We start from the raw sequence: 21,271 nt of genomic DNA, 5'->3' as shown, positions 1-21,271 counted from the left end.
AGATGTTTTAGCAATCCGACATGAGAATGAGATTCTCAAGGCCGTCCTGAATACAAATATCTTTTAAGGCAACAACGTTTTAACTAAGGGTAGGTTATGACAGGTAGTTTTTATACATATACATGTATATCCATTTAGGTATATATGCCGTGCCCAATTCCTGGAATTGACCATTCTCTGGGTTAGAGCAAGAGTGTTGCCCAATGCCCGTGAATGGCTGGTAGCTGGCTGGTTGGCCAGGTAATCCCAGGGAGGGGGTAGTGTGAACGACTGCTCATCCCTTGGGACTGGATGATTGTTGTGCTGTTAATTTTGTTATATATTTGTCATTTATTTTACAATAACTGCAGACCATGGAGCAAAAAAAGCAATATTTGACAATTTGGTGAAAACAAACACCTTCTCAGTCATTTTCAAAGAAGACTACAACAAATAAGTAGAAGATTAACTTTTAACTACCTAAATGTTTGGATGTGTTCCATTGTATCAATATACTGCTTTGCCATCATGATGTCTCTCGTTTGGATTATCTTTTATTCCCCGTCCATTCTCTGAGATTGTGCAAACTGAATAATGAATTGCCCCGTTCCCGGAAATGGGGTAGAGCGGTTGCCCAAACCCAGGGAATGAGCAATTCCGGGAATTGGGCACGACAAATACATCATTTGGGCTGTTGGGACTTCCACGAACAAAGACGTGTTACCGTTTTCGGGACGGTGTCATCCTCCGGCATATCCTGCTGGATGTAGTAAGCGGTGCAGGTGGGTGCGTCCTCGTTGATGTCGGTGATGGAGACGGTGACGGTGGAAGACACGGGTGTTGTTCCGTCGATTGCCGTCACCTCGAGGCCGTAGAGGGGGTTAGTTTCGAAATCTAGGGCTGATTTTAAAACAAATGATAACAGTTTGATGACGGTTTACGTTCGGATTAAATATCTTCTCTGAATTATTTTAATTACATCTGCCATTAACGTAAACCATATGGGGCAATATGAACGTTGCATTTCTACTACCAACGTAAGTTTAGATCAGTACATCCAGAGGAAGTTGAGTAGTCAAGCGACATTCCACGATTGCATTGCGGGAATGTAAACATTGCGAACGTTACCGTGTCGCTGAAAACTTGTTAGTCGAAATGACACATTTTAACCGTCGTAAAACATAAACGTAATGTTTCCACCAGTGATGTCAGCTGCGTGAAGCAACAGCAAACCAAGAAACGGGATGCAATGGTGTAGTTTACTGTAGGAGGCCGTACGAGGCGATGACAACTGACATGCATCGTGACGTCGCTTACATTGTGACGTAAATGTAAAATGGTTCGATTACGAGGGGGCACACTAGAATGGCGCAGTGACGGGATAACGTCATTCAATTGTTACGTCATCAAAAAACTATACCTTTATTGTCTGATAATGTATTTTTTTTTCGATTGTTCTAACCGCTAGGCATCTAAGAAATTTGGATACAAAACTTAATGATAATAACTTACGAGAAATACAGATGTTTTAGCAATCCGACATGAGAATGAGATTCTCAAGGCCGTCCTGAATACAAATATCTTTAAGGCAACAACGTTTTAACTAAGGGTAGGTTATGACAGGTAGTTTTTATACATATACATGTATATCCATTTAGGTATATATGCCGTGCCCAATTCCTGGAATTGACCATTCTCTGGGTTAGAGCAAGAGTGTTGCCCAATGCCCGTGAATGGCTGGTAGCTGGCTGGTTGGCCAGGTAATCCCAGGAGGGGGGGTAGTGTGAACGACTGCTCATCCCTTGGGACTGGATGATTGTTGTGCTGTTAATTTTGTTATATATTTGTCATTTATTTTACAATAACTGCAGACCATGGAGCAAAAAAGTAATATTTGACAATTTGGTGAAAACAAACACCTTCTCAGTCATTTTCAAAGAAGACTACAACAAATAAGTAGAAGATTAACTTTTAACTACCTAAATGTTTGGATGTGTTCCATTGTATCAATATACTGCTTTGCCATCATGATGTCTCTCGTTTGGATTATCTTTTTATTCCCCGTCCATTCTCTGAGATTGTGCAAACTGAATAATGAATTGCCCCGTTCCCGGAAATGGGGTAGAGCGGTTGCCCAAACCCAGGAATATGAGCAATTCCGGGAATTGGGCACGACAAATACATCATTTGGGCTGTTGGGACTTCCACGAACAAAGACGTGTTACCGTTTTCGGGACGGTGTCATCCTCCGGCATATCCTGCTGGATGTAGTAAGCGGTGCAGGTGGGTGCGTCCTCGTTGATGTCGGTGATGGAGACGGTGACGGTGGAAGACACGGGTGTTGTTCCGTCGATTGCCGTCACCTCGAGGCCGTAGAGGGGGTTAGTTTCGAAATCTAGGGCTGATTTTGTTCGAATCTCGCCTGTAGCAGAGTCGATGGCGAAGGCTGATCCAGTGTTGCCATCTGAGAGGTACATTTTGAAATATGACACAGAGACTAAGAATTCACGATGTCTCCATACACGCTTCTAACAATGAAAGTAATCAAGCGATAATTTATTGCATATGATTCCGAGCCATTTGATTGGCTATCTTAGAAAACTGTTTAACAACCGAGTTGATTTAAGCTGCACTCACGAACTCCTGAGCATTGTATAACAATAGTAATGGTATTAGTGAAATATGTCCATAAGTACTGGTTCCTTCAACGACAATTCTAATTCAGCTTAGTATGTAACACGAGTTCTGATTGGTCAATGCTATAAATTTCCGACCGTATAATCATTACGGTCGCAATCTTTAAAACCAATTCACCAAAACCTTTGAATATATTCCTACACTATTGAGGTAACGCTGTGTTTCAGGGCATTGTCATTTGCAGAAGCCCTAGGTCAATTGACTCCCCTATCCAGCTAAAATGGGTGAAATCTGTGTTAAAAAAAGACAAAACAGTATCATAAATTAATTTTAAGTTCAAACAACTTACTCGCAAAGGGCTTTTGACCAAACACTGTTTAGATCATGAAACAAGTTTTATGACGTCATTATGGAGCGTGACGTCACCTGCTGTGACGTCATTTGACAACAGAACTGATAATGGTCCGTAGTTGAGGAATCAGCGGGCCGCTCATTCCTGAGGTGAGGTGAAGTGAGGTGAGGTGAAATTGGGTTTTACGTCGTGCTTGAGAATATTTCGCTCATATGACGACGTGCATGCGTGTGTATGTGTATGTGCGGCTGCTTGTACTAGCCCAGACTTAAGCTGGCGTTATAGTGCTAGCCCACTGAGATACCATGCCGCAGTGAAGCATGAATACCCCACTCAGAGACATTATACTGACTCCGAGCCGACCAGTCCCTGCTGTACCCATTATGCCGAGCGCCAGGCAGGGACCAACAAGTACCATATTTTAACGTCTTTTGGTTTGACGCGATCGGGGATTGAACCCGCAACCTTCCGCTCTCCGAGCGACGCTCTAATCACTCCACCACGGAGGCGGTCCGCTCATTCCTGATAACTAGAGGGTAGTTTCATCATAATTCCGTCCATTTTATCTATAACACTATGATTTATTTATCATTGTCAGATTTAGTAATTGTGCACATAATAAACGTGTTGAAGTTTGAAAATTGAACTACTTTTTCTGGCGATGGTGTAAGTTCAAAGAGTGATATGATTAACCTTTGACCTAGAGGAACTTGGACCTGGTTTAAATAATTAATTTCTTTCACGAAAAAACAGCTTAAAACGAGTGGAATAAGAATGGGGATAACTGTACTGTGTTTGACGAATTGGGGACGTATACCCGTGGTTACGCGTCGCCGATATAACTAACCTTCTAAATTTGCGGCTACATAAACCACCGCTATACGTCAAACACAATTCGTCAATTCGTCAAACGAAGCACAGTTATCCCCTAAATGTGCTCATGATGTTGATCACTGGATTGTCTGGTCCAGACTCTGTTTCTTTACATACCGACGCCATATAGCTGGAATACTGCTGAGCGCGGCGTTAAACAACAAACAAATTCAACGACAAGTGTAAACAATCAAATCTTGCTTATGGTATAAAACAATGAAACGTTTACTTGTTATTGAATAAGAGACTTCGCCGTCGTTGCCGTAATCGTTGTCAGTAGCTGTGATGGTTGCAACAGACGTCCCAACCTTGGTATTCTCCGCCACCTGGAATGTGGTTCAATTTGTAAATATTGTTCGAAATATTGCATCGAAAACAGAAGAGTTGACAAAAGGAAAGGTAGCAATGATAGACACACAGACAAGGCCCAGAGTTTCCTTATGTTGTTGACCATAGTTCTTTCATACGCACTTCAATGGTTCATCATCTGAAATTGTGCAAGGCAAAGCACTGGTAGAAAAGTAAAGCTTTAATTTCATTTGTATTTGAGTGTATTGGGCCAGTGCACTATGTTACAACGCACAGAAAATAAATAGCAATGTTGTAAAAAGGTGACATTCTTGTTGAAGTGTCTATTACAACTGGCCTATTTAGAGTTAGTTACAAGTTGAAACTTTCGTTTCTCCTTTTCGTTATAGCTTGCGAGTCTACAACAATCCAGCATGAGAAATGGCCAATAGAAGTTATTGAAGACACAGACAATCAAGCTCACTTGTAATTCAATGTTCAACCTACTCAAATACAAGCTTGGCATAAATACTGCAGGTTAGAATTGATTTTCAGCAACCCATGTTTGTCGTAAGAGGCGACTTATGGGATCGGGTGGCCTGGCCCGCTGACTTGGTTGAAACATGTCATCGCGTCCCAATTGCATAGATCGATGTCATGACGTTCATAATGCTCTCTGGATTGTCTGGTCCTGACTCAGTTTACAGACCGCCGCCACATATCTGGAATATTGCTGATAGCGGCGTTAAACGACAAAGTAAACTAAACACTTCGGAGATTCCTCCCACTATGAGCTGTCACGCCGAGTACTGTTAAGTTAGCGCCAGACCAAACATCACTGACTTACTAAACTGTGAAACTTTTAGAGAAGTACAATAATATGTGTTAGTGCGGCATATTCGTACCAGCTGATATGAAAGTCGATTGGTCCAGACTCAATTATTTACAGACCGCCGTCATATAGTTGGAATATTGCTGAGAGCGGCGTTAAACAACAAATCAAAAATATCCAAACAAACTACTACCAATTCTGTGTACTGGAATGCATTTGCAATGTAACAGGTATGACTTACATAGACAGTGGAAGACGGAGATGGTGTGTGCAAAACAGGTGGGTGCTGGTTGACGGCAGTGACGGTGACAGTGACATACGTCGTCCCTGTCAACTCCGGCGCCCCTCCATCTGTCACGATGACCGTAAGGGTGTAGTAGCCAGCGTCATTTGTCGGTTGGTCGAGATCTATCGGACTGGATAGCTGAAGCTGTCCATTCGTTGTGCTGCTGAACTCAAACTTAGGCGGTACAACGTCACCACTCGCGACTGAAAATGTCAACGTTGACGTTGCGTCAGCGTCAGAAGCCGTTCAGCGTTAAGATAGACGTTCCCGCAGGTGAATCCTCAGGTATTGATCCGGTAAGAGAGCTGGCAGTGAAGACAGGGGCGTTGTCGTTGAAGTCGACGATGTTGATGGTAAGGGTGTCTTGAACAGATCTTGGTGTTGTCCCACCGTCCGTCGCCATGACAACCACTGTGTAGGATGTGACACTTTCTCTATCCAGTGTCGTAGCCGTCGTGAGTTTCCCTGTGGATGTATCCAGTGCCAGGTCGCCGGCTATAGTGGTCCCAGCGTCTAAACAGTATACACGTGCGTAATGTATTTACTTGTAAATGAACATCGTTAGCAGGAATCCTAAACACTTTCATTCTTACCAACAATCAAAGCATGGGAGAACATGCCGTACACAGACCATTAATATTCACATCAACACAGCAACACCACAGGGTTTCCGGGATACCAAGAGTTAAGGGAAACTGGTGTCCTGCTGCCAATTGCAATCACTAATGAACCGACTTCGTACATAAATATACATTCTGCTATGTTAATCCGGTAACGCTTCAATGTATTGTTGTCCTCGGTGCACAAACAAAAATTGTCAGAGAGCAAACAATAATGTTACAATGGACATGGCCAGCAAGAGTGAGTGAGTTTAGTTTTACGCCGCTTTAGTGATAATCCAGCAATAGCACGGAGGGGGACGCAAGAGATGGGTTCACTCATTGTCCCCATTGAGGAATCGAACCCGGGTCTTGGGCGTGACGAGCGATCGCTTTAACCACTAGGCTACCCCACCGTCCCTGGTCATCCCCATGACAGGCGATGTCAGCGTCTCAGCCGCAGTGTTGTAAAGAATGTATAAAACTCGTGTTTAAGATTCTAAGGTCTTCTACAAATTTAAATATGTTACCAGTTGTCACGGAAACAAGTTGATATGTCAACGCTCCATCTGTTCCCAGGTCAGCGTCTGTTGCTACTATAGTAACAATGGATGTCCCAAGGGGAGATAACTCTGATATGGAGAAGCTATTTCCTGCTGGAATATTGGTTCCCCAAACGGGATCAAAGTCGTTCACGGGGCTAACCTGGAATAGGAAACATCTTGTATCACAAACAGTTTGTTATTTACTTTTATGTAATTGTATTCAATCATATTAATACGTCAAATCATTCAGTTGTACAAATTACAGGCAACGAAGGACTCATTTCATCTGATGTTTTCAATTTCAACATTGTTTTCAAAAATGAATATTCTAAGACCCGTGAAGATCTTCAGCAACCCATGCTTGTCGTAAGAGGCGACTAACGGGATCGGGTGGTCAGGCTCGCTGACTTGGTTGACACATGTCATCGGTTCCCAATTGAGTAGCTCGATGCCCACGCTGTTGATCACTGGATTGTCTGGTCCATGCCCGATTGTATTCAGACCGCAACCATATTGCTGGAATATTGCTGAGTGCGGTGTAACCATCAAGCAAATAATCAAATATTCTGCTGGTGGCAATCAACATCTCACCACCAACTATTTAATACTTACTGAAGTTATGAAAGTAGACGTTCCCCCCCCAGGAAAATAAATAAATAAATAAATAAATAAATAAATAAATAAATAAATAAATACAGTACAAGACAACAAAAGAAAAGGTACTTCTCCAAATTGTCAATTCCTTTAAGGCAAAAATATAAGTTTGAACTAAAAGAAAGTAAAATGGGAAAAGAGAAACAAATTCATCAAACAGTATAAACTTTTTAAAAATAATGAAAAGCACTTCTACAGGCAACTTAAAACAAGTGGTGATGGTGAGCATGATAAAAGGCCTTCCATGGATGCCAATGAAAAGGTTTTGGAAACAGTTGTGGTCTGTACCCGGCAACTGTAACCTTGAGGCACCATGGGTCCGTGATTATGACCATGCAATGCACGAGAAAGTAACTAGGTCGTTTGTCTGTTACTTCTCACCAGATTGCCTGGAAAGTGTTATCAAACAGTCCAAATCTAATACAGCTCCAGGGCCTGATGTCATTTGAAACCGGTACTGGAAACTGTTCCCCTGTGTCCAAACACCATTACTTCACTGTTTCAATACTCTCGTGGACACAGGTGATGTTCCTCCATGGTTCTGCAAAGGTCGCACAATACTCCTTCCCAAAAAAGGAGACTTGACTGATCCCAAAAACTTCCGCCCTATCACATGTTTGAATACACAATACAAATTATTCACAGGGTGTTTGACAAACCTCGTGTCATCTTACTGTTCTTCCAATGATATAATTTACAGAGAGCAGAAGGGGCAAGAAAGGGATGCTGGGGGTGCAAGGATCAACTTCTTGTACAGAAAATGATTTTGGAAGAGGCTAAAACATATCACCGCAACCTCTCCATTTGCTGGATTGACTACAAACAAGCATACGACTCTGTCCCTCACGAATGGATTCTGAAGTCTGTTCATTGTATTGACCTCCCTGAGCGACTACTTGATTTACTCAAGTCTTTAATGAGTTGCTGGTCGACTCAACTTGAGATGTACTCGCAAGGGCAGGTGCAGACTATTCCAATCAGAAGGGGAATATTTCAGGGGGATTCCTTTAGTCCTTTGCTTTTGTGTCTGTCTTTAAATCCTTTGAGCTTTCTGCTCAATAAAGAGGAGGGTTACCATCCCGGACCTCCTCAGCACAGATCCCCAACATCTCTTACTCATCTCCTTTACATGGATGACATCGAGCTCCTTGCCAAAGGACATACCAATTTGAAAGAGCAGGTTCTCCTTGTCGAGTCTAATGATATTGGCATGACATTTGGACTCTTCATTTGAAACGTGGCAAGGTAACTAATGATGGATCGGTCAAGTTACAAGGGGTTTTTGAGCATCTTGTGGAAGATCAGGCCTACACCTATCTTGGAATGCAAGTTCGAGACAAGCTCCAGGATGCCCAGATTCAAGACAAACTTCGGGCTGAGTATAAATCTCGCTTAAAGAAACAAAGTCAAAGCCACAAATACTTTTGCTGTGCTAGTCCTCTCCTATTCCTTTGGAGTAGTAGATTGGATAAAACAAGATATCCAGACTCTTGACCGCCTGACCAGAAGGACCATGTCTTATAACAGAGCACACCACCCTCGTTCCTCTCTTAATCGCTTATATATGCCAATCAATTCTGGAGGTCGGGGTTTGATTAATGTGGAGGCTCTTCACGATATAATTTTATTGTGTACTTTTGCACATATCTATTTATCGGATGATCTTCTGGTGATGCATGTGAAGACGCATGATGAAAGCAAGGAATTCCACAGCTATATTAAGCGTACCAAGGTTGTTGGACACAATCTATTAATTTGAGGTTGATTTTGTTGATGGCAATGTACTGCTGGACGGTACAGCGATGGGAGTAAACCAGGTGAAGTTATTCACCAAGTCTGCTCAGAGTCGGTCTTTTGTGGAGAAGCTTTCTGAGAAGCCATTGCATCGTGTGTTCATGCAGTGTGTGGAACAGAACAGCAATCTTACCGACTCCTTCGCCTGGATGAAGTCGGCTGGTCTCAAATGTGAAACTGAGGGCTTCCTTTTAGCTGCTCAGGACCAGTCACTTCCCACTCGCAATCGCCTAAATGTGATTCTTAAACAAAATATTTCCATGAAATGTCGACTATACAATGAATTTACAGAGACTGTCCAGCACCTTGTCAGTGGATGCCCTTCCTTGGCACAAACAGCATATCTTAAAAGACATGATGGCAGGGATCGTTGCTTTTACTTCGTCATGCCTGTGGCTTTGACTCCGAGGTCCACCCATGGTACGACCATGAACATGTCCAGGGCGTCATGGAAAATGATGCTTTCAAACTTCTGTGGAATAGGCCCATATACAGCCTCAGAAGAATTCCAGCCAACAAACCTGATCTTGTCCTTTTTGATAAAGCCAATGACTTTATTTATATCATTGAAGTTTCTGTCCCTTTTGACAGCAATGTGGCAATGTGGCAAGATTCAGGAAAAGCATGATAAATATGCGGACCTCGCCTTTGAAATGTCTCGCTTGCATCCCAAGTACACTGTCGTCAGGCTCCCCATTGTTCTCGGTGCCCTTGGTTTGGTACCTTCTGATCTCTTGGCGCAGGTCAGGAGGTTCTCCACCGGGATCACAGCCTTTCTGACACTCTGGGTAATGCAGAAGGCTGCAGTGTTGGGGAGCCTTCATATTCTCCGGAAAGTTCTTGGTGGGTTCGACTAGGCAGTGTTTCCTGGGAGAAGTCCCATTCGCTGTCTGGGCTGCGTGTAAAGTGGCGAGGGCCCTGAGCTGATGATGAGCCTTACCAGCCTGACTGTGCCAGGATCACCCGAACCCTCTCTGCTGCATTTTCATCTTTAACCTGTAAAATAATAAAATATAAATAAATAAATAATTAATAAATAAATAAATTATAAATTCAAACAAACCAAAGGAACAAAAAAAACCTCCACGACGCACACTAGGCATTTACAAATGAATGAAAGAGTAACATAGTTTTTATAACACCCAAAACACATAGCTAGAAACCTTGATGTAGAATGAGACCGTCCCTGTCCGAGGTGTCCCCGGCGCTGGATTGTCCACGGCATAAACTACTAGCGTGTAGTCAGATTTACTCTCAAAGTCTAAGGGGGTGGTCGACGTGGAAACGACGATGCCCGCGATGACGAACTTTGCAGTAGCGTCGTCGCCGGTAAAGATGGAGTAGGTGAGATCACTGTTCGGAGGAGAATCAGCGTCTGTACAGGATACTGCTCCTACAGTAGTACCTGTATATAGAATAATTTTGTGTTTGGTACCGGTTAATACCCTTAAACGAGAGAAATGTGTTTTTGTAAATACATACGGAAACTGTTTCGGAAGCAATTCCTAAGTATAACAGGCCACTAAGTCAGATAAACAGTATTATCGTAACGTTTGAAATGCGGTTCTAACTAGCTACTGTTCCGTTGTCGGTGAAAGTTATCGTACGTTAATTGTCGCATTGGCCTTTAAGCTTATAATCCATTCTAACCCTAGTTTTCATGGAACCAATTTATTTTACACAAGCTACAGCTGATGCAGGAATGAGTGACATAGATTTGTTTTGTAACGATTAGATGAAAATTATTAAGGAACAGTATTTGCGGCTCAGTTTGTAGCATCACCTCCTCCTGACCCTTCTGGTATAGTGACAAAGACGGAGTCCGGTGAGCAGATCGGACTGTTGTCGTTGATGTCGGTGACGGGGAAGGTGACGGCCTGTGATGCAGTGTTGCCCCCACTGTCTGTCACCTGCACGGTGACGTCTAACGAGGTGAGCCCCACGTCATAGTCGATACGGTCCCTGATAGTAATTGTACCGGTGATAGAGTCTATCTGCAAATACTTGGTGTCTGTGCCTGTTGAGGATTATTATATAGAGGTTTTTATATGTATATAGACAGAGATTTCTATATTCATACGAATATAACACATATATTGAACTCCTCTAAAATAAAAGTTGCACAGTTTAGTTAGTGAGTGATGTTTGGTTTGGCGCTAATTTAATAGTACTCGGTGTGTCAGCTAAATGTCGGAGGATTCTACGTAGTGTTTAGTTTAGCTTGTTGTTGTTGACATACATGAGGATAATATTGTCTTTATGTGTTGTTTAACGCTGCAACATTCCAAATATATGGGGCGGTCTGTAATAAAATCGAACCTAAAGTACTGTCGGAAATAGAAAAAAACTGTTTTTAGGCTGTTACTCTGTATCCCTAAAATTTACACAATTGCAAATAGCATATGTCGAAATAACCCACGTCGGCCTAGCTGGGCGTTCAGTGGGATGCGTAATACGATATCCAGAAAAGCATGTTTACTCGTAATATCGGGCAAAACTTAAACTTAAACAATAGATCAGACTATAGACGGCAATTAGGTCGCTCAGCCAGGTATGACGACGGACCGTCGACTCACCTGGCATGAAATGCACGTGCTGCCTTACGGGAACAAGGGGTCATCTCAAAGATATTTTGTGCTTTTTCGTGTGTGTTGACTATGTCTCATCTATTGATTAACATATTACATGTCTTTCTTTCATTTAGTTTCATATAGTTTATGTTGAGATATGTAAAAGAGTATGATACCCGAAAACCATAGAAACGCATCGTAGTATATAGGTGGCATGACCACCCGAAGATCGACAGGACTGAATATTATTTGTAAATTGTTATGACGTGCCGTGTACCTCCCCAGTATAATTGCCCTAAAGAATTATCTTATCTTAGCTGATATCTCTCTCCCCAAGCCTGACCCCAGGTTTTGCTTTGAGACGGCCCCTCCTTTCTGTTTCTTTTTATAGTGACAGTGAGACTGCATGGTAGCTACATCCTTAATAGTTTCGGCATAAAAGTTATGATTTTTTACGTCAGCTATCGTTTATAATGAATCTACGTCTTATTTCAAATTGGGCATTTAGAAAGTGTCCTTTGTAATACAATATCGTCGCACACTAATTTGCATAAAGCCATGGTCTGTTCCAAATAAGTCTTTTTGGACTAAGAAAAAACCCGCATTGCTCATTTCTGCACTAATTTCCCCTCAGTAAAGTTCCTTTCTCCGTTTCCTATCTCTCTACCACCAAGACTGTAGTTAGGCCGAACTTAGTTTAACAGATATTTCACACTTTCACATATCAACTACATAAATTGTGGAGATAAATGAGAAAATACAGTTTTTTTCTATTTCCGACAGTACTATAGACCAGATAATCCAGTGATCAACAACATTGTCATCGATCTATGCAACTGGGATACGGTGACATGTTTCATCCAAGCCAGCGAGCCTGATCACCCGATCCCGCCTCTTACGAAAAGTATTGGTTGCTGATGACCAACTCTAACCCGGATCTTCACGGGTCTCTCCGCTTAAATTCCTGCCACTTGCATGAAGCCCTCGAAGAGGATAGGGTGACAAAAATAGTTCCGCCAAACATGAATTGGGATTGGTGAATTGGGATTCGAACCCGGGGATGTCTTATTCGATCATGACATCTTACCTAATAACGAAAAATATAGCTTATCCCCGTCCAATATCTCCGAGTCCGTTGCCGTGAACGTTGCCACATTGGTCCCCACAGTCGACTCCTCCTGTATAGAGGGAATGGGCGAGGGGGCAGTGAGTGTCGGGATGACGTCGTACACGTTGCTGATGAAGACAGTGAGGACTCTGTCGGTGGACCCACTCCCATCAGTCACCCTACAAACAAACAACTATATGTAGTAGTAACCAGCCTTTTAAACCGTAAAACATTTGTTCAACAAAATACATTAAACACACATTTTGTTTGATTAGATAGTGATTTAGTGTTTACTGGTCGAGCTTGATAATCTTATAATGTGAATAGGTTGTAATTTGTCATTAGCGTGGGTCTAGGACAGCTGTGACAGGCCAGGGCCTTGATTTTCGAAGCCCTCTTAGCGCTAAGACAGTCGTAAATTAATATTAATATATGCACTTACGACTATCTTAGGGCTGAGAGAGCTTCAGAAATCTAGGCCCCGATCTCCTTTAAACAATATGTATCATTGTATGGGTGTATAAATGTGAGGATATACAGTGGAAGCCCTCTAAACCGACATTCATTGGGACATCAGGAGAGCTGAGATACCGGATGTCGGTTTAGAAAGCATTAATTACTATAGGGCGGTCCTTGTGCCGAAATACGGAATAGACCGACGCTGGATTAGAGGGCGTGTAAATGATCATAAATTAACTAGCTTCTGTCGGGACCAAATTCTAGGGCCGATATTGAGAGCATGCCGGAATGGAGGACTGCCGGTTTATAGGGCTTCCACTGTATACTTGTATGTATGTGCTGGGCGGGGTGGTTGCGTGGTATGCATGGGTGAAGATAAGGGGCTGGTGGGTGTATGTGTGTGTTGGTGCGGTCATTGTATCCAAATTGCGTAGATCGATGCTCATGTTGTTGATCACTGGATTGTCTAGTCCAGACTTGACTATTTCTAGACAACCGCCATATAGCTGGAATATGGCTGAGCGCGGCGTTCAACAACAAACAAAACCCACAGTCTAAACGTTTCTTAAAACTGGATGTTTGTGAAGCTCCAAACGGCCTTTTCAAAACCCGCTCTTGCTGTTTGTATGAAATGTTGCCTTACTGAATGGTCAATACAAATGATTTGGTAGACTCGTAGTCAACGGTCCCTGATAAAGTGACGCTGCCGCCGATGTTGATGTCGAAGGGAGCCGCGGCAGGGGTCGGGGTATAGGTCCACGTTATCCCCACACCAGGAGTAGGGTCTACTGTGAAGACCACAGTCCCAACTGTCGTGTTCTCTGGAACAGTCACTTCACTCGTACCATCGGCCTTGGGATTTGTGATCGCTGGCTGGCCTGTGGAAGATCGGAGAGATGGTGAATTATTTATTGAAATAGACCGGTACCGATTGCAGTGCATTCATTATTTAGATGTATGGGCCCAGACAAAGCATACATTCGAGTTTCCATATCCCTTCAGTCGATGCATTAGCTCTCCCTCTTCTCGTCCAAGTACCGTAGTTCTTGGGGGCTATTGGAGACGTCTTAAGCAGCAATTCCAGATTTACACATTGACAAGTTGGGCATAAAGGAAGGCCGAGGATATCAAAACAAGCAGCCTACTCTCCCTCACGTGCTTGGATCAGATTCACTAGAAATATCCAACACATTTATTTTTAACAAATCAAGGCTATGAATTGAAAGTGGTCGGTATTTAAAAGAAAAATTGTTATTCCAACCCAAGGAGAAACGTGACGTATGAAAGGCATTTGTCCAACACGCGCAACCAACTGCCAAGGGAAACAACTCTCAGCTATGAAACTTAAAAACCCACTAATTAATATTTTCGTATCATTACAGTACACATTTGTGCACCGTTATCGAATCTCTCATAGGCTAGAGACATCCAGGTATTAAGATTTAAAAAAAGAAGAAAACAAAACAAAACCCCGAAACAACAGTTATTCTATGTTGATGTATTCAATATAGGCACCATTATTACTTCCTTCCTACGTTTGTAGTGTTTCGGGGGTCGGTGGGGTAGCCTAGTGGTTAAAGTGTTGGCTCGTCACGCCGAAGACCCGGGTTCGAAGCCCCACATGGGTACAATGTGTGAAGCCCATTTCTGGTGTTCCCCGCCGTGATGTAGCTGGCATATTGCTGAAAGCGGCGTAAAACTACACTCAGTCAGTCAGTCAGTGTAGTGTTTCGGTAACTGTTTTAGCATAGTTACGTTTTGAAAAAGTTTGTACTGTATATTTAGCGTGCCTCCCACGTACAGTTCACAAAATATCCCCAGTTAAAATAGTGAGATTAAAATCTGTGTGTTCTGAGACAACCAAATCATCTCCTTCAGAGTGGCATGTACTGGTTCTTGGAGTGTAAACAACGGTAAATATGAATGTGAATGTTGGAACGTCAGCGGACACTTCAATATACGGGCACTAGTGCCTGCTGTTTGGATTTCCTATTATAATATTTACACAACAATCCAAGAGGATCCAAGTCGTTGACTGGGTTTAGTTCACTATCTAATGTGTATGTTTACACATTAACTGATAGTATACTAAAGCATTTTCTAGTCTCCTGATATCACTTTTGTAGAAATAACATTTGCAAACATGATATGGTACTACTAATATTATAGATAATATACAACATACATGTTCTTAACAGAGTAAAATAAAATACAATATCATAACAGTGTTCGTTTTACAATGGGTGTAACCTCTGTCAAATGTGTATCGAGGAAATAAATATATGACTGATACTTTGACAGTTTCAAAAAGGAATTTTAATTATTGTTTGATATTGTTTAGCTTCATATCATGGAACTGTATAACGTTCGTCATAAAGTTAAAACGTTAACGAATATAATTTACTGTTCGATGAACGTAAATAGAAGAGCCAAATTGGAAATTATCCCGTCAAACTGACGGATTTAATTGATTGTTGAACCTTTCTATTTGCCATATTATCATTTACAGCTGCCATATTATTTATTTGAACTAACATCATCAAGTACCAGTTGCACTTTGAATACTTACAATCCCGAGACAGCAAACAAAACCAGGCTTAAGCTCTCGACGTATTGCCAGTGGTTATGCCACCGCGTCATGATCAAACTGCTTAATGTAGCCGTAGTCATGGTGTTGGCTGAGTGAGTGATTGAGTGAGTACGTGGGTGGGTAGGTGGGTGCTTGGGTGGGAGCGAGCGAGTTTAGTTTTACGCCTTTTAGCAATGTCACGGCGGGGAGCACCAGTTGTTGGGTATGGGATACTGGGAGAAGGACGTGTATTGCAGGTGCACGTGGTGGGGTTGCAGGGGTACGCACCGAGCTAAACCCTTTTCTTATCTGGCCACATATTGGTGCAACATTGGCAGATTAATAACGTTTATACGAAATATAGTCCTTTCTAGGTACTGGAAGACATAGACATAGTCTTTGATGCATGTATAACGAGTGAGTTTAATTTATGTGGCGTCGGCAACATTTCAGCCATATTGTGAATGTATAACGATAAGCAAATATCATAACTTTATGTCCACTTGCAACAAAGACAAATATGTAAATAACGAAAACTGGATGAGAGGCATGAATGATTATTATGCAAATCGGAACGAAAACTGTTGAGATAGGTGTAGGATAGTGGATATTTATTATCTACAACTGAATATCTTCAAGATGGGATATAGCGAAATTAGCTTTTACTCTTAAAAGGTCAGTTTAAGTAAGTTAACACTGATCGATAAATCGAAACATCAAATGGAATTGGGAATCAGTCTATCTCATAAACTGAGAAAAAAGCAAAAGAAATACACTAAAACATGTCCAAATAAATAAGGGTCACATACGTCATAGCAGGCACGAATACAATTATTACTAACATACCCCTCGTATAGATATAGAAAATGTATAATACGTCGGTACCAGTGTCATCTATTGTTTGGACTACTACAAATCATAATAGTTTTTCCAGTTATCATGCGGATGAAAATACCTTATATTTATCATGCGTATTTACACGTGCTAAGTTAACGTTGAAGGTAATTAGTACACTTGTATTTTTGTCCTATGAAATGTTCCCACCACAACCGTGAAAACATTCTGAATACACTCTGGTACGCATGAACAACCCACCTACATGTATGGAAATCGAATAAAAGTCAATAAAAGCGATAAAATTTAATCTTTGAGCTCAAATAAAACCGCGGTATCACGTGAATGAATATTGTATCTACCTAGGCTTGACAAACCTCCCACATAGCAGTCTTCCATCTTCATACACCATCTCGAAACATACACAGGATAACCTCCTTGTCATGGGATGCTTTTCCTAATTTCCATCTTCGACGAAACTATTATCATCTCTAACCATTGTTTTCCTTGAATATGCCCGCGTATATATTTGGTCAGTGATAAGTTAGTCGTACAGCGACACTCAACAGTTCCAATTGGAACTTGTTTCAAGAAATACCTTAACTAACACACAAGCGAAAAACAACGGGGAATTGTCGACGCATTTTAAAGGTATCCAATCCTCTTTCGCGGCAATCCACATGACCGTGCGCCTGAGTAATCGCCCTTTATCAAAGGGACACTACTCTATGAGACGAAAATCTTGTTTGGTGTCTCTGCTGCCAGTGAGAACATTACGAATTGTAGTCAAAATGAAACAAGGTACATGTTATCAACTACGCCCTTGTCATACGGTAGTTTTCGGTATAAGGACTATCACTTTGTTATGACAATGTAATCACAAATATCCCTCAGTTGTGGCTGGTCGATTTACAAGGACGACTCCATTTGTCATGATGATTTGTTCGTTTGTAAAGCAGTACTTACTTTACAGTCCGTAAATGTCCACCATTTGTTCCGATTACACAAACAGTTTACAGTTATGTGAGATACCTACCTGGCCCTTTGTATTGTCCATAAATGTTCCCCATGAATATGCGATAACACAAATAGCTTACAGTAATCTGAGATTAAAGTAGGATTGAAACAGTAACATACCACTGGTGACGGAGACTCCCGAATACAATAATACAACAAACAGCCACTTCATCTCGTCTTCATGCACCTGAAGATAAGATATTTTTCATTTGTGTAAAATATTTCTAAAGTCATTCACAAAATTATGTTCTATCTATTTTTTTTCCAGAAAGATTCGCTATTGTATACATTCTAGCAATTGGATCAGATAATTTTCCATTTTTTCAAATAAAATAAACGTGTTAAAATTTAACGTCAATATGCGGAACTGTTTAAGCCAAATAGCGACGAGACCAAGTTTACACATATACACAAATCCATTATCAAAACGAAGGCACACCCAAAAGCAAGTTTTTCTCCACACATTTTAACATCACAATATTGTCTTTTTAAAATTTAGAACACGGGCTGTAACAATAGTATTTATAATTTTTAAAAAGTGCAATGACAATAATATTTAAATCTATAAAACGCTCTAACAGTCCAAATTAATAAACAAGCAATTCGTAATTATGAGATCTGTTCACACAGGTTTTCAATTTCACGAAATCTCTTGTCACATTAAACGTATATGGTACATATGATAATGAAGCTAATGAAATGGCATTCAATATTTGGTAATCAAACGCCTAAAAGTATTAAATATAAGGGAATAATACTGGTAATATACTCACCACCCATTACTATGTTGAATAAATTTCTAATCCCCAGAGAAAGCCATACTCTAATCTTATCCCAGTGTATGGTGTACCCATATGAAGATATGTGAGGGGTGTTTACCTATGAGAGAGCACTTCAACCCTATCTGTGTGGGGTGGGGGTAAACCTTTCATATAATGAAGTCTCAAGTTGAAGTGGAAATATAGATTATATTCATAGATAGGCCATTGGGTGTAATTGCTTGATCACCCCAGCGTTTAGAGGTAGAGGGTTGAATAATTCAGTTTATGAATGCGAGGGACACTGGGTTTCACCCTGAGTTTCGTGCTGTAATTGTGTTCCCTCACAAAACAACCCAGCAGGACACCAGAAACTGGTTTGAAATGATGACCATTTCGGGAGAATCGAATCCGGCATTTACGAACCGACGCTTTTAGATAAATGTCACACATTTTCCCATGTTTTAGACATGTTTATCGCTCATACAGCAAAGCCTCCTAGTCATGACGTCACCAGGTAGGACCTTTTACATGCAAATTATTTCAAAATACATGATATCGTATGTCAATATACATGATATCGTATGTCAATATACATGATATCGTATGTCATATACATGATATCGTATGTCAATATCCAGCATTTTTCTCGATAACAACTGAACACAGTTCATACTGTCAATACATCAGGATATTTGAGACCATTTGTATTACAAGTTTACTACTCCCAACAAAGTAAAGGTTCATCTTATTTTTGTCAAATGACTGAATATGTTGTTATGTGAGATGTTCTTCAACTTCTTTTGGGGTATAACTTCGGTATTATTTTTTACATCAACATCGGGTGTTAAGTTCTTTAGAGATTATATACGTATGCACGCACTTAAGCACGCGCACAAAAACGTAGACACCGGTGATGTGAGCTCATTTTCACTGCCGTTCATAAAAGCCTCTCTCTCTATAGGGCAGAGGTTATATGTAAGTGCAGTAACAAGTACGGGTCAAGTAGTCCAGGAGACAAGCCGAGTGTATAGAAATCACACGCGGTTTTCTGGCTGAACATGCAGAGCATTGTTATGTTCTGATCTTATATCCAATTCCATAATGAATATAATGATCACCGGTGGCAAATCTGAAAATATCCACTTCTGCAGGTGAACTGTTGATTAAACCGTTGTGAATTGCTTCTGATCGTCGCTTTTTGCATGACTAAATTTTGCTTTTGTTTGTTGTCTGTTTCCATGAAAAACTAGTTCCATCGACAGCTTAAAATATGTATCATATATGTTCCAAAACATGACAAAGCGTGCGTAGCATCTAAAGATTTTATTGAACAGTGAAAACAGCTAAATAAACAACAATATCACATATCAATCCAACAGTAAAAAGATAGTCTTCATCAAACAATTCTTTTAAAAACATAGATCTCAATAAATAAATTTCTATATGAATATAAATAACGATGAAATAACAAAATAGAGATTCACTAGGACGTGGACGGATATTACGATCGTGTGAGAACATAACTTAATTAACAAACTATATTACATTACAATAATCCATAATTGTGGAACATAGTCGATATTTGATCAAAGTACAAAACAAGAGAAAAATATCCTGTAACAAATGAAAAACACTCAGACAAAATTTGCCATTGTCACTACGCTACCAAACTGATAAGGAAACAGTTTTACAAATAAATTTACAAATTGTGAGGTGGTGCGTTTTGACCTGAACACAAAATCAGGCCTGAGATGAGAAACAGCAGTAAGATAAGTGTAACGGGTGTCTGTCCTTCGGGACAGTGAGGTAGTGATATGTCAGTTTGTTATCAAGGGACGTAACTCAGTGTACTGATCGGTGATTACAGTTGTCATATAGGGAACATAAGATGGAAGACTCCAAGTCGTGAGTTGGGCGTAACTCTGTAAGAGGACTTAATGAACCGTTATATGCTACAGAGTCAATAAATGTGGGGGAAAAGATTATTCAGGTCCCTGACGTTTACCGGAAAGGGAAGCATTGCTGACACACGTAGAAATATAATCCGGTTTCAGTCTGCAATCATAAGACCCGTGAACATCTGGTTTAGAATTGATCTTCAGAAACCCTTGCTTGTCGTAAGAAGCAACTAACGGGATCGAGTGGCCAGGCTCGCTTGCTTGGTTGACAGATGTCATCGTATCCCAATTGCGTAGATCGATGTTCATGCTGTTGATCACCTCGATTGTTAGGTCCACTGTCGATTATTTACAGACCGCCGCCATATAGCTGGAATATTGCTGAGTGCGGCGTAAACCTAAACTCACTCACTCCCCACTACAATCATTCCCCACTCCCCACTACAAGTTTCGACAGTAAGGGACGGAACTGTGCTTGAATCCAAGCATCTAATTCATCGAAAGCATACATACATGTCTACAAAGATTCTCAGTATCTACATAAAGTTATTGCAGTAGGTAGAGACCGATCGAGATTGAGGCTGTGAATCCAGGTTATGGCAGAAGTAGTCGAGTTATCTCCCTTGCTATGTAGAGTCTCAAGGCTGCCTGCAGTGTCTGTGTCAAGGACGGTTTCTACACGTTGCTGTCTCTGGCTACGACTGCTTTGCCCTCCGGTGTCGACAACCAGCGTCTCTCATAGGTCCGAGTATTGTACTCGTACACTTTGCCAGTAGCTGGAAGTAATGAAACACCCGGTTACTATAGTGATAGCTGCTCAAAGATTGATCTGTCATACATCAGTTGTATAATAAAGACGATGTTAATGCATTAAATTTATTGATTATGATTCTATGATTATATAATATTGTCTATTAACTGTGTGAAGCCTAAAAACACATTTTATAAAATACACCAATACCGTGTAAACAAATATATCTGAGGAAGAATATATTTAAATTTTAATTTTTTATTTTAATTGAAAATGAATATATTATCGTTTGAAAACATTTTTTCTTAATGGCAATTGTGGGCAAGAACATGTACCCACTGTCCAATGCTAGTCGTAAAAACAATTAGTAGATAAACGCGTAAAAAAACAATTGAACAGCCGGACAAGAACAAGACGCGACTAAAGAGTTAGGCGTTTCTATGGAAACTCTTGTCACTGCGTCCA

General features: G+C 41.0%; 1 protein-coding gene across 1 annotated transcript in view; it reads right to left on the bottom strand.

Annotated features, from left to right (window-relative positions):
- Nucleotides 1-4,313: 4,313 nt before the first annotated feature.
- LOC124258547 (protocadherin Fat 4-like) overlaps nt 4,314-21,271 on the bottom strand; it is a 54,850-nt gene continuing 37,892 nt past the window's right edge. The window contains 8 exon segments of the mRNA XM_046692615.1: nt 4,314-4,328; nt 5,203-5,490; nt 5,492-5,760; nt 9,563-9,623; nt 10,003-10,244; nt 10,623-10,856; nt 12,497-12,696; nt 13,620-13,854. Coding sequence (XP_046548571.1) covers nt 4,314-4,328; nt 5,203-5,490; nt 5,492-5,760; nt 9,563-9,623; nt 10,003-10,244; nt 10,623-10,856; nt 12,497-12,696; nt 13,620-13,854 — 1,544 coding nt within the window.

Source organism: Haliotis rubra, unplaced genomic scaffold (assembly GCF_003918875.1).
Source record: "Haliotis rubra isolate DU_JTF1 unplaced genomic scaffold, ASM391887v1 Scf698, whole genome shotgun sequence".
NCBI lineage: Eukaryota > Metazoa > Mollusca > Gastropoda > Lepetellida > Haliotidae > Haliotis > Haliotis rubra.
Note: the sequence above shows the minus strand (reverse complement) of the source record. Positions and strands in the feature narration are given on the sequence as shown.